The sequence below is a fragment of the Salarias fasciatus genome, chromosome 5 (genome assembly GCF_902148845.1).
Source record: "Salarias fasciatus chromosome 5, fSalaFa1.1, whole genome shotgun sequence".
Classification (NCBI taxonomy): Eukaryota; Metazoa; Chordata; class Actinopteri; order Blenniiformes; family Blenniidae; genus Salarias; species Salarias fasciatus.
Window position 1 is genome coordinate 29,628,518 of NC_043749.1, and position 15,049 is coordinate 29,643,566.

At 47.6% G+C, this 15,049-nt stretch overlaps 1 protein-coding gene across 1 annotated transcript in view; it reads left to right on the top strand.

Annotated features, from left to right (window-relative positions):
• mtss1 (MTSS I-BAR domain containing 1) overlaps window positions 1–15,049 on the top strand; it is a 49,896-nt gene that overhangs the window by 9,589 nt on the left and 25,258 nt on the right. The window contains exons 2-3 of the mRNA XM_030091667.1: window positions 8,509–8,570; window positions 11,198–11,271. Of these exons, the coding sequence (XP_029947527.1) occupies window positions 8,509–8,570; window positions 11,198–11,271 (136 nt within the window). The remainder of the gene's footprint in view (window positions 1–8,508; window positions 8,571–11,197; window positions 11,272–15,049) is intronic.

Here is a 15,049-nt window from a genome sequence, read left to right on the forward strand (position 1 = left end):
GCAGCATTTCAATCGCCAGGAGCAACAAGTTCAGTTCTGTTGAAACCCGGATGTTTCTGCCAGAGTGTCCTCAGTCGAAACTCCCAGCAGCTCAGCAGAATATTTGTCCTGCAGCAGCTTCATGGGACCTTTGAGCTCAGTGGAGAGACACAGACAGCTTATTGATTTCTGTCTCTGCTATATAAGGAGTGACATTATGAGCCATCGACCTTCCACGCTCCTGTCCCGCCCCTCCGTCCTGACACTCGGAGCCCACCTCCTACCTCCGCTCTCTCTGTCCTGCTGCCTTCCTCCTCCCTCCGCCCGTCCTCTCCCAGCCTCTCAGCCATCATTTTACCGTCTCAATCAGTTCATTCTGCACCTCGGTGTGACTGTCGAGGAAAAATCTGAGTCAGGAAAGCAGTCAGTCCATGGCTGATGATGGTGTGTGTTTGTGTGTGTGTGTGTGTGTGTGTGTGTGTGTCATCTGTAATGCAGTGTGCTGCGAAGGTGAACCGACAATGAGATGGTAACAGCCCGAGTGTGTTTGGAATACCAAATGGCTTGTATCAGCTGAGCGACAGCCGTGCGACATGGATGCAGGTTCACACTGCTTTACTGTATCCTGGAGTAGGGCCGCACGATTAACCGACACCTCATCGAAATTGAAACAGACCCAACCGCCAATCAAAACGTTCGAGTCTCTCGTTCCGGGCCACCGGCCAATCAGAAATGACAACAGGAAGCAAGTATGTATGCACTGCACTGCTGCAGCTAACTAGCAGCATGCTAACAACAAACCCTGCGTGTGTGCTCTGCGGTGTCGTGAGGAGCAAAAAGTTTTCAGTGCGACTCGTTCACGGTGTGAAAATGGCTGAGATGACAGCAGAGGAGGGAGCGGAGCAGCTGGTATTAAAAAAGAATCTTAGTTCAGTTGTTTGGTCTTACTTTGGGTTTGAAAAAAAAAACGACGTGGAGCCAAATGTAGATTGTGTCGCTGTGCAGCAGCCAGATCAAGAGGAAACGCATCTAATTTGTACCAACAGCTGAAGACTCACCGCTACACATTACAGAAATGTCGACAAGTCGTAGGTTATTCTCTCTCTCACCCGATCGCCCCACAGCTCAGCCTTCATCCAGCTCATCTTTCTCCATGAAAACATGGAGCTGCAGCCCAAGAATGTGAGGGAAGATGACCCCGAGTAGGATTACTAAACTGATTGTGATCTAAGAATATTACAGCAATAAGGATTCATTTTTTTACCCTTTATCTGTAGAGGCTGGCGAGTTCTTTTTTTTTTTTTTTTTTTTTTTTTTTCCCGAGTTGAAGTTGGTTTCACAGTGGTGCCTATTTGCGGTTCTTTTTTTTTAATTTCCATTTATTTCACGTTGAAAACTGTTGTCTAAGTAATTTTCTGTGAACCATGCAAGCAAGACCAGTATTGAATTCCAATTTGGACAGCATTGGGTTTTTATTCTTTTGTTATTTCATTAAAATGACGCACTCTTTTTTTTTTTCTCAAACATGATGCAGACAGGCACGATGGTGTCTTGGCTGCTGCTGCCTGAAGCTTTGTCAGTTTAGGTTACATTAGGTTATTTTATGTGTCAACTTGAGCAAGACCATGTAAAAGTAACAAGAATTTTTTTCGACCATAATTTTGACTGTTTTCTGCATTTGAAAGAATAAAACGTGAAAATCGCAAATCGAATCGCAATCGCATTATTGGTCAGAAAAATCGCAATTAGGTTTTTTGTCAAAATCGTGCAGCCCTATCCTGTAGTGAGTCCTGTTGACACGCAGCAACCTGCGCACGTGTGTGTGTGTGTTTGTGTGTGTTTTGAGTTTGACATTAAGATATCTGTCTGCGGTGTTCCTGGACGATAGTAAATCCACTGTACATGTGCTGCAGCCTGTTTCCCTGCTTTCTGGGGTTGAATCCCTGAGAGGTCAGTCGTCCATCAGGGCCACCCACCTCACATGTATTTACATATATTTAAGCAGGAATATGATTTCGGGGGTTAAAGTTGTAATTAAGCTCGTGCGCTGGAGTGTGATGGCTGAGGCTGACGGTAATGAGCAGGGTCCGGCGTTATGTTGACGAGTGGGCTCCGACACGACTCCCCAAGCAGCACGCTGCAGAAAGTGAAATGACTCAACGCAGTGCAGTGGTGCTTCCTTGTTTAATGGCTTTATGGAGTCTGGGATCTGATAGTCGGCTCGCTTCTGAGGTTCACCGCCTCATGCAGACCTCGCGTTCCTAGGTATAAAAAAACACACCCTACTTCTCCAGAGGTTGTGTCAGAATGACGCCGCCGCCGCTGTCGGTGCTTCGTCAGTCCTGATACGATACTTTATGGTTCCTGATCGCAGGGTGTGTCTGCGTGTGGGAGGGTTTGATTTCAGAGAAGTGTCACTGCTGACAGGAAAATAAGTAGCCTCAGGTGAGTCACACACACACACCGTCTGAATGGACACACACACTCATGTAAATGTTTGTCGTCTCTTCTGGCTGTCGACGCCAGCGGAGTGGAGGGAGGAGAGCCCCGATGGGAGGAACGAGGGGCCGTAAAGAAACCAGGAAGAACAAACACCGTGTAATTTCACATTGAAACCTCCAACCAAGTAACTCCAACAAAACACACCGGACTGACGACAGTGCACGTATTTTTAAACCGCTCGCTTGAAGAGGTCATCTTCACATGTAGCTCAAAAGGAAATCAATGGCGGGCCGAGGTCAGGACTTCGAACTCTCTGTAGATCACGGGATGCTCATGAAGGCTTTTTCATTTAAAGTGGCCACTCGGAGGTGGAGTGTGTGGAGTGTTTGTGGAGTCAGGGCCGGCCCGGGCTTCAGAGGCGCCCTAGGCGAGCCCGAGATGAGCGCCCCTTGGGAGCGTGTTTTTCGAGCGGTCCAACATTTGTTGGGGGGGGGGGGGGCTGAGGACCGATACCGAACAATACCGATCAGTGCCGGGCAGCGCCGAGGACGAGTAGCGCGGTGCGTCGGACCGCTGCACAGCGGGGCACACGGAACACAGAGCGTCATGGCGCCCCTTGTACGACCGCGGCGCCCCCCTCGGGACGTGGCGCCCTAGGCGGCCGCCTAGTTCGCCTATGCCTAGAGCCGGCCCTGTGTGGAGTCATGAATGTGGAAACGGACACACTGTGTGGGAGGGAGGCTGATCGCTGAACAGGAGTCAACAGGTAGAGAGATGGAAGTGATGAGGCAGTACGGATGAGTGCCCTTCAATACAGGGCGTGGGTTTATCTCTCTCTCTGACACACACGCACACACGCACACACACACACACACGCCGGTCCCGCTTCTTCATTTCGTTTCACATCTGTAGCATTTTTATGTCTTTTTCAGCGTTTGACCATCTGCAGGAAAGTTACAGGAAACAAGTTGTGGGAAGCAGAATCTGCTAAATGATCTGAGCCTTCGGAAACAGCACCTTCACAGCCCTCAAAGTCAGGGTTTACGTCCAGCAGGCAGCTTATTTTACTCCCTTGAAAAGAACAGATTCTACCTGGATATTTTTTCAAATGATATTCCAAGGTCTAAAATATAAAAAATGTCCTTGAAAATATTTTTCCATTAATGTTCCATATCAAAACAGCAAAATCCCCATATATCAGCATTTGAAGTACTAATGTGAACGTTTGCTTGATGCTTGAAATAAGAGGAAACAACATAGAAAACTCTGAAGTGTAATTATTACAAATATGAATACGAAACAAATACTTTTCCCATTTTTTTCTTTCACAGAAATGTTCTTCATGAAAGCTTTTTAATCTGAATTAAAAGCTATCAGTATTTCCTTTATTCCATTCAGGAAAACTTTTACTTCTGTCTTAATATCACCTGATGACTGTATAATTGCCTTAACTTCATATAATATGCATTTTTTTTTTTTTTAGGTAAATCTCATCTTCGTTTGAGGTTGATGGTTAAGAATAACAAGTAACCAGTGAGAATTTATTCTTTCTCTTATTTCAGGACTCTGCAGACTGTCATAAGTGTCTCATTTTGTTAAGAGTTTTATCCAGCGACGTCTAATCAGGAGGAAAATGGCTGCAGAGACAAGAGATACACAAATAGTATGCAAAGATACAGAAATAAACAAAAGTCACATGAGAGTCAGCTGCTGTTTGGTTCCTCTTCTCCACACCAGGAAAAAGAAAAACATTAGCAATTTAAGAGAGATAAAGAATGAAAGCACACATAAAATAAAGCAGAATATTAATGTTTGTGTTTCTTTAATAGAAATATATGTTCTGAAAAACACAGAACCGTGACTGAAGTGACGGCCTGAACTGTTTCCTTAAGATCTGACTGGAAATGTAAATCAGCTGCTGGATCGTTGAACACTTGAACTCTTCACCTGAGGAGCTGAAGCGGCTTCGTGCAGCCCTGCAGCTGATGGGAGTGAGCTGCTAATGAAAGGAAGCATCTGGAGTTATGTAAGATGCTGGAATGTGTGATTTAAAGAAATGGAAAGTCTGCACACCTCTTTGTAAGGTAACAAAACGTCTTTCAGATGAAGGATCGGGCCGAGCTCGGCTGAACAAACCATTAACCTGCTGCTGACGCGCCCTGCCTCTCTCTCTGTCTGCACGAAGCAGTGCTGCTCAAACACCACGCTAAACAAACCTCCAGCCCGCTGTTCAAACAGCCTCGTCCCCCTCGCCGCCCGCCGCGGTTACTTTAGCGTTATGAGGGCGACGGGCTGGCCGGGGCAGAGGACCCGAGGCCAGATGTCATGTTTGAGAATCTTTGGAGTGTCCTTGCAGTGCTGTTTGATTCAGAGAAGAGTCGCGCAGGTTAGCTGAGCGTGGACGGGAGAACCGGCGTGTTCGGCCTGCAGGCCCGTTTGGCGCCGCGTCCCTGTCTTAACAACACGGTGGAAAAAAGAAGCACAGGTTTGATCGGACGTGCTCTGCGGCCTGCAGTCACTCAGTTTCTCTTTCAAACTGGTTTCTGAGGAATTTGCAGCGTCACATTCTTTTGACGTTTCCACTCTGTGGCGGGACAGAAGTCAAGCCCTCACGATAGGAGCCGCTCTCTGGGTACGACACACCTGCTGAGGGCATTTTTAACCCTCGTGTCTCTTTTAGTCTGCAGTGCTTCCTTCACTTCCTCAGACAGACAAACGTCCTCCCGTCTTCAGGTTTAATTCTTCCCCAGCGTCGTGTCTCAAACCTGTTCACTGGAATCTACATTTCCTCTTTAGAAAAAGAAGAAAAAAAAAAGAAGCTCCTCTGTTTTTAACAGCTGCATCTGCTCAAACCGTTATCGGTTTATCTGGGAGATAATACAGAAAAACTGCAGCGGAGCGGGCCGCTTGGCTTTACCTGCATGGCTGCATAGCAGGAAAGCTGCTCCAGCGCCGATGCAAGCTCTTCTGGGTTCATTACAAAAACAGCACCAAGTACAGGAAAACTATGCAAACTCACAAAACGTTTTCACTTGAAATGTTTTAAAAGATCTTCAGTTTACTACATTTAATTAGAACGGAGCAGGAAGAGATGCCCAAATTTCCAAATAACCAATAATGCCATTAAATGAGGAAAGAGCCAGTTTGGGACTCGGTGTGGCCGACTCCGCGGCGTTTTCACCTCCGAGGTGTTTCTCCGTGTGGGTCAGTAGAGCGAGTCGGGATTATGGAGGCAGGATTAGACTCCACAGACAGGAGTAACTGAATAGCTGCTCCTGCTGAATGAGCAGATAGAGCGACGGCTCTGGACGGCGTCTGGACGATTCAGCTTTAAACGCAGCCCTCGCTGTGCTCTTCCGCTGAAATCCAACCAGCTAACGGTTCACATATTTTCTTACTTTAGTTTATTTGGAATAAGTGTTGGATAAATAAACCTCTTTTTGTGGATCAACTGATGAAATAGTTCCTGTACAGTCAGTTCTGTGCTTGAATTTGGTGACTAGACAAATCTTTTTTACGCCAAACACTGAGGATTTCCACACTCTCTTGTTTCCACTCCATAAATGTAAAAATAGGCGTCCGGCCAGATGAGAGCAGACAGCTGTTGAGTTAGCAGCTGTCCCAGGAAACTCTCTGAACACCATCTGTGACCCCTGAGGGTCCCCGGACCCTAATTTAGCCGCCGCTCCGGCCCCGCCGCTCTCCGTGCCGGTGCGTTTTTGCTGCAGAAGTGAAGCCGGGATATTTAGTCTTCGCCTCTCTGTGACATTCCTGGCAGTCACAACAAATCCTGGCTGAATTTTGGGTTTGGACGAGAAGTGTTGGAGGGAAGCAGAAAAAAGGCCCTTGGAGAGCGGCGCTCTGAAATACCAGCAGCGTTTCGGCTCACGGATACTCTCTTTTTCAGACGGTTTTCACTGAGCAGCAGTGGGAAAGGAGGGGAATCAGTGTGATGTGTTTGCATATCCTGAAGCAGACTTCAGAGAAACCGTTACCATGATGAAGAAAATAAAGAAAATAAAGAAGATACCCAAGGAAAGCCCACCAGCATCTGCTCTGACCTAACGGGACTCTCGTGAAGTGCTGTTCCCGCCCCACCTGGACACTGGGTGTGGTGCAGAGCTGTTTTCCGTAGTGAGACCCTTGGCGTGGTTGCGGGTTCGACTCTGTGCTCAGGGTAGCGTGACACGAAGCCAGAACTCCACCCAGCTGAGGCACGGTGGGGCAGGACACGTGCAGGCAGGGAGAAATGAAACTAATGCCAAAGGAAGTGAAACCGTTTCTCACGATGAAAAACAAATGCAGATTTTGGGTTTTTAGATTCCAGATCGCGACCTGAATAGAGGCCCATCAGCAAAAATGAAATGTCCACCGGCAGCAGGAGGGGTGTGTGTGATGAGAGGGCTTCATGCAAATCAGCAGCATGAAGAGCTTTGAATGAGGTTTATTTCAAACCAGCAGATCCGCCGACACATTTTCCCTGCTCCATACTTCTGTTTTTCAGTAGTTAAATGTTTGGCACCAGCGTTTCCACTCAAATGAAGAACCGGTCCAGGTGGCGGTCTGCGCCGTGCCCCCCGTGGCGGACGGCAGGCGGCGAGAACGCAGACGAAAATGCAACACGACGCCCGTGGGAGAGCGGAGAGGTGGAGATTTGACTCCGTGCAGGTCGAGGCAGATTTATACACCAGACAAATTTCCACACATGGATTTTCTGAAAGATTAAAGCGGCAAAAACCTCTCGCATGAAACGAGGTCTCAGGAAGATTACAGTATATTATGAATGCCGTCATTTCGCCGACACTCGGTGTCATCGGTCCCAAACGCGCCACTCCTGGGTGTGAATAAAGCTCTCTCTTCTTCTGCAGCCTCTCAGGTTTATGTGCTGTTCGTCTGGAGGCGTCCAGCCTGCAGTATTTCATCCTGCAGCGTTAAAGCTGCGGCGAGGAGACCGACCCGCTCACCGCTTTAGCGGCACAGAGCTAAGAGGCTAAAGGTGTGATGTGAGGGGTTAAATCGGTATTATCCTCCCCGTGGTGGGCAGACACAGAGGACAGACAGGGCGAGGACACGGGGAGGGAAAGTGGAATCAGCCGGACGCTGCTCCGGTTCCAGCTGCCGGGCGCAGATGTAACTCAAGGTCAGAGCTGCAGCACCAAGCAGCCTTAGATGACATAATCAATCCGCTGCTGCTGCAGAACGCCGCTATCAGGGCAGCTCCAGCTCCGGAGGGAAACGGGCTCATGCTTTTATTTTGAAATAAAGACATCACAGACGAATCATGAGAGATTCGAGTTGATGTCTCCACGGCTCCACGTCACGCTGTCACGATAAACTTCTGACTGTCAGAAACGATGGTGACTGCCTCAAACAACCAACTAATAGGAATGTGCTTTTTATTCTTGTGCAGCAGTGTCGACTCACATGAGGGGTAGAGAGTGATTCAGCCTCTGTTTTCACGGTGCAGTCAGAACATCGCGGACTTCATGTCAGACTTCAAAGATTGTTAAATTGCGTTTTGCAGCCGTTCTTAAGTCGACGATGCTCTTTCTATTTCAGAGCAACGGTGCTCTTTCTCACTGAACTTTGACTTTGTTTCTCGTGATTTTGCTTTCAGTTATAAACGTAATTCTATTGGTTTTATTGTGCTGAATGAAGAGCGGTCCGTGTCTGTTTGCACGGCGATGGCAGAAACACTCAAAAGGCTTTTTACTGTCTTGGAGGGCTCTTTGATCATTTATCGCTCTTTTTTTGTGTGGCGTGTTTGTAATTCTCACCTTCATGCTCTTTTTGTAGGTTCTTCTTCCCTCCACTCTGTTTTTAATATGAATATTTGAAACAAAATTCAAAAAATGTTTGAGGTAATGACTTGAGATTTGTCTGGTTAGAACAGTTCTGCACAGTCCAGTGAAGAAAAATACAATATCCAGAAAAACTGAGTGACAGTAAATCCCCCGGGGATTATTGGATGTGATATTTGGCTCTAAATCTCTCACTTAAGCTGAAGGGATCTTTGTTTCTGTGGGACTTGGACAATGTGACTGGATGTTTACTGTGCTGTTTCCTTGTTTGTGTGTCTGCCCTCAGGCCAGTTACCCCACGTGGGAGGACTTCGTGAGCAAAGGAGCCAAGTTACAGTCACAGCTCAGGTAAGAAACTTTTTTTATGCTCAATTACAAATAATACTTTTTTTCCTAACTTATTGGGAGAGATGTGAAAGTATTGTTACTTTACAAACTTGTCTGTAATTTCAGTAACTTGCACAGCGAGCAGACGACGCTTCATGAACGTGGTATTTATTATTTATTCGGTGTTGTTGAGAAGAAGTGGTGCGTTTCTTTGAGTTCTGCTCGGCAGACTCGCTGCAGAAAGTTGTGCATCTTATTGGCGACAGCAGCCGGACTTCTGTTTGTTAAATGTCCTCATTAGAATATTCTGCGTGAGAGCTGCTCGTGTCCAGACTCTCTCTCTGTCACACACACACACACACACACACACACACACACACACACACACACACACACACACAGGGACCTGGTGGTGGGCTCGGGCTAATCACGGTATAATGGCTGCATTTCCCTGTAGGCCAGTTTGGTTTGGAGATAAGCATCGTGCTGCCTGCTGCAGCCAGTCACAGTCCATTAGCACTGCCAGTCAGCACCACACACACACACACACACACACACACACACACACACACACACACACACACACACACACACAAGCAGGACGTCCATGCTGTGCAACACCGCTCAAATGTTTAATGCTACTTAAAAGATCTGCTGTGGATAATTTGCACTCATAAAGCTTTAATCCGGAGTTGAGCCCCACAGTTATGTGTTGGTTGAACCACCAGGAAATGAAGTTTCACAAAGGAAACGTCTTATTCTTCTCTCTGAACATCTCCTGCATAGATTGACAGGCTTTATATCGCATATTCAGGAAACCAAAGGAAGCTTAAATAATCCGTGTTGCTGTAAATAAGAACGTGTAAAAAGTGGAATATTTCGCAGACTGGTGAATAACCAGCTGAATTCTTCTCTGCTGTCTTTCCATATTTTTGTTTTTTGTTTTACTGGAGCTCTGTGTCTGTTTGGAGTCATTACCAGTGTTTTTGTGCAGCCTGCAGTCAGAGCAGCCAGCCTCGCTCTGATCAGTGTTTCGAGCAGCAGAGACGATGAAACCGGCGCTTGTGTTCGACTCCTCTGAGTTTCTTACTTTTTTACTGTGTCGCTCAGTCAGGATCATTTTCTCAACTGTGTTTTCAACCGCGCGTTTAACTTTAGATCCTGTTGACACGACAGCATTTCAAGTGAAATGCATCATTCTTGTGTTTTCTTTTCAGAAAAGTTTCCTGTTCACATGGCAGCGTTTTGAAAACTGTCTGTTTCCGTGGAAACGGAAGATGTGCTGAAAACAATATCGTGTTCCTGTTGGACCAATAGTTGGAGTGTGTGTGTGTGTGTGTGTGTGTGTGTGTGTGTGTGTGTGTGTCTGTGTGTGTCTGTGTGTGTCTGTGTGTGTTTCAAGTCTTTGGTCCTAATATGAAAGAGAATTTCCACTGAGGTCAGACAGACACACAAACTATTGACAGCAGTGTCATCTGATCTGTATAGTTAGGTTTTCAGGGGTAATGACTGTGTGTGTGTGTGTATATGTGGACACATGCACACACACACACACACACACACACACACACGGAGCTATAGAAGCACAGACTGGTAATGGACACACACAGACAAAAGGCCCATTGAGAGGATGATGTGTGTCTCAGAAGGTCTCCGGTTGCTCTGAACAGCCTCTCATGTGGCTCCGCCGGGCCTCACCTCCAAAATAGAGCTCTTTTTTTTTTTTTTTTTTTTTCAAAATAAAATCAGGCTGAGGTGGTGCATTTGGTGCGCGCTTGTTTCTGTTTCCAGCGGCCGACGCTGCAGAGGTTTCCACAGATGTGTGGCGAGCGGAGCCGGTACCTGCAGCCGGCTCGCGCTCGCTGATGACAAAACCAGGAGGCCTGACTGGAGCCGGGCTTCCAGCTCACAGGACTCGTCTCTGGGCTCCGCCGGCACGGCGAGCGCGTCCAGTCATGTTTGTTAGAAAGCGCGACCTGCCTCCTGCCTCCTTCCACACAACAGACAGAATCCTGCTTTACAGAACAGACGTCTTTTCAGAATGTTGCCGTGCAAATGGGAAACTTTTCAGAAATGAAAATACCAAACATGAAGTGTTTTTAGTAGGAACGTGGCGTAAATTGAGCCTGAGGGAATGAAACATTCCAGGTCGAAGGCACTGGTTGAGTTTCTGCTTCTCCAGTTGTGAGTAAAGGATGGAACAGAAAATGATAAACAAGTTACTGTCAGACATTAAATTAATTCATACACTGAGGAGAGACGGAGAGAACCTCATCAATTAATCTGATTATCCCTGTGGTGATTCAATCCGAGGCTTCTTTGATTAATTGCAGTGTTTTTTTCCTTATGCTTCTGAATATTCTCTCTCTCCTTGTTTTGCATTTTCAGTAGTCTCTTCGGGGTCTTGTGAAAATGTTCTTGCAATTATAGCTTCATTTAGAAATGAGAAATTATTATAACAGCAAAAAAATGATGAAATATCTGAAAGTGCCTGCCGTTTGATTTGATTTGTCTTCTTTTCAGAGTGTAGTGGATCGTCTGATATAGTTTCTCATGAGGAATCGAGTTTTGGAGCTCAGTGCAGAGGACTGAGTTCGGTTTGAAATGTGAAGTTTGACTGCAGTAAAGAGAAGACGTTTGTGTTGCAGGACCACCATCATGGTGACTGGAGCCTTCCTGGACGCCTTTCAGAAGGTAGCAGACATGGCAACCGGGACCAGAGGTATACACACACACACACACACACACACACACACACACACACACACACACACACACACACACCCCTCATCTGTGCGTGTCGTATTTCCTTCCTTCACACAGTCTCACTCTTAACTCTTTCTGTCTTTTCATTACAAACTGAGATCTTGAGGGACCTCATTATTTCCTAACAGGGCTCTCTGTGGCGTGTGTGTGTGTGTGTGTGTGTGTGTGTGTGTGTGTGTGTGTGTGTTTCTGTGTGTGTGATATTATTTATTATAGAAACCACAAAGCTTTGTGCTACTGGAGATTGAACTGAGCCCAAAACATTTTCCACAGCATCCTTATGGTTTTATTTTTTTTCTTCTATTTATTTTTGTCTCTTCATGCTGAATCACTTTGGCTCGTTTTCCTCCTGCATGTTTTTTTAATTCCTGCTCGTCCCGGCTCTTTTCTGTCTGCAGTCACGCAGCGAAACCCTGTTTTACCCCGTATTAGGTTACACTGATTCTCTCTCTCACACACACACACACACACACACACACACACACACACACACACACACACACTGTGCTTCTTTATGCAACCTGTCTGCCTCTCGCTGTAGACTCACAGCTTGAGGACTCGGCACCTGCAGCAGGGGTTTAATTTTCAGGAGTTCGGTCGTTTCTGACGGAAGATCAGCGTCACATAATTAATCCTGGCTTCTGTCAGATCACTTTTTGATCGTGGCTCAACCAGTGGGAAAATTTTCTGAAACAAAATGTGAAAATGTTGCGTTTTCACTGGAGACGCCGTCGTGTAAACGGCACTTCGGTTGCTAGCTTAGCTCACCGACACGAGGTTTCTCGTCGAACATTCTCCTCATTCTTTGGACAGCGTGGCATCTCTCAGCTCGTGTTGAAGCTGACATGTGATCAGTCCTAATTGGGGGGGCGGGGGGGGGGGGGTGGTGGTTAACGAACAGGTTCACCTCTGCTTCTTCTTCGTTGGCCCGTCAGCAGACACAACAGCGCCTCCATCTGTTAGCGCTCAGTACGGCCTCTGCACACCGTGCCGACCGAGCGCATTCCTCTGCTTTTTCTGTGTGTGTGTGTGTGGAGTGTGTTTTGACAGCTGCCTCCTCGTGCACTCGCGCTCTTACAGCTTCTTCAGCCTGTCAGCTGCTCGGAGCGACGAGCCGACCAAAGAGAAGCTCAGCAGCTGACTCCAGGCGGCGGCCGGCGCTCCCCCTCTCCTCCGTCTGATGCGCGCTTGTTCTCGCCGCGCGTTGACAAGCCTCGACGCCGTGCAGAGGCACTTAATTATTTTTGGCCTCGACGGCCCCTGGAGGCTCCCGTGGGAGACCCCGTGCGCGTCAGAACCGGTCGGGTGGGTTCGGCACTGCGGTCGGTTTCCACGGCGAAGCCCGCGTTCTCGTCTTTCTCCGAGACGCTTTGTGTTTCAGCGTTGTTTACCAGAGTAAGCAAACATGACGGAGGTACACCCGGCAGCCCTGTGCCCTGCTCAAAGGCACGTCGGTACACCTGACGTGGGACTCTTGGCGTGGGAACCGACTCGGCCGTGTTTGATGCTGGTCTGTCTGCACTCAGCTCGCCAACAGCGCCGCTGCAGATAATAACTCACCGTCCTCATCAGTCGAGAGTCCAGTCGATCTACAGCTGTTCACCATAAAGCATCCAGTCAGTGCAAACGGCTGCTGCTCTTTAAACATGCTGGATGGAGCTGCTGCTGCTGCTGCTGCTGCTGCTGCTGCGGCTGCTGCTCCTGCTGCTGCTGCTGCTGCACACCTTTGTTCCACTTGTTCCTGGAAATGAGTAATTGACAGCAGTTACAAGTTACTTCTTCAAAAAGTACAGCTGTCACGCTTGTGTTATTGCAGTGTTGCTGCGTCAGTCAGCAGCCAGAGGGAGGAAGATGCTCTAAAATCTGGATGTTGAAATAGTAGCAGGGCTGAGCTAATGCTAGAGAAAAGAAAGACAGCAGTTTTCAGGCAGGCTACAAGCCTCATCTCTCTGCTCTCCTTTATGACTCGTCCTTTTTCCTCCAACTTGTCGGTCAGTGCAGAACTCCTGACCTCTGCTCGCTGATCGACTCGGTGAACTTGGCTTCAGCTCGTCCCGGTTTCTCTCCTGCTTTGAATAATCGCGGCGGAGCGTGGCGTGTGAGAACTGAGCAGCTTCGAGCTTTTCAGGGTGTGGTGCGATCAGACCCGGAGCCCTGAAGTTCTGCTCAAAACTATGCGAGCTTCTTTTTTCTCTCCCAGCCTGAACCTTGTCAAAACTTGCCAATAAGCTGAACTTCCGACAGAGCGCCGTGCTGGCAGCGAGAGGCGGGTCTGTAAAATCCGTTCGGTCGCGATATGGTTACAGAACCGGGGCCGATCAGTCAGAGCGCCCCCGGATGGCAGTAGTGAGGCGGCGACCCGCCCGTCCTGCTGGGGATCTGATTGGTTCTCGGCGGATGGAGCTGAGTCACACATGACTTCCTCCTGCTGCGCTTCACTCACTGATTTTTCCTTTTCCTCCTCCTCTCTTTATCAGTGAAAATAAAACCGGACAAACTGCTTTTTTTCTAATCTTCTCTGCATTGTAATCGTTCCAGCTGAATCTACTTTAATCGGCCATAACATTATGACCGCCATTGATTATCACCTATAAGTTTTGCAGTGCCTCTGCTTTAGCTAGTTTTGGACTAAATGCAGACTAGTTACGAAGTGCTTTTGGATGTATTGTTCAGCAGTTTTAAATGCGTATTGAAAACATTTTATTCAGGATTTGCCGTTCATTTATTTCAAAGTAATCATGAAGCCGTTAATGATCAAAATTATCTTGAGGAAATACAAGGAGATTGGTATGACATTCCTTAAATCTTAGCATCTGTGGGGTGTGCAGAACCCTGATGAGGACTCCACCTCACCACTTCTCCCGCTTGAAGAATCAAGAATCTGCTGCTCAGATCTTTTTTTTTTTTCTTTTCAGTAAAGCAGCTTCCTCTTGTCTTTCCTCTGCTGCTTCCACATGACTCGTTTCCACCGCAACACAGGAGCTGTTGACGTCTTTGGCGTCATGGGGTTTTACACACACACACACACACACACACACACACACACACACACACACACACACACACACACACACACACACACACAGGCGTGTGCGCTCAGATCACAAGACGCCCCGCTGAGCCCTGACTGACTCTAACCAGAGGTTTCTTGAGGTCAGATCTGTCCATGTGCTGCAGGGCTGCTGAGGTCAATGGGGGCGGCCCCCCCTCCCCGATCGGTCCGACCGATCTGTTAATCAATACTGAGGTCGATACACAGAGAGGGGAAAATGCTGAGTGAGCAGGTTAGAAGATGTGACTGATACTGGGTGGAACCGTTGAACCCGTGAAGCTGATTCTAAAGGGAAGATGTTCCACATTTCATTATTGTTCAATCATTCAACTCACATCTAAACCCTGACAGGTTCGTTATATACTCCCGTTATTGGGGCCAGTCCATCGTTCTATTGGCTGTAGCGTTCGGACACGCCCTCAGATCCATAGTCTCCAGACATCTGACTCTGAACATCCTCCAGTGAGGATCTGTTTTGACACAGATCAGCTGCAAAACTGGTGAAATGTTCCTTTTCATGGTGTGAAATGTCTTCGGCCTGTGTGTTTGAGCTCTGACCGAGAGCAGAACGGGAGGAAAAGTTGACACTTGACGGCTCATCTCCGCGGAACCAAGTGCGAGCAGAAGAAAAACAACTAACAGGAATTAAATCAATGCACGCTCACACAGTGTTTTCTGAAAG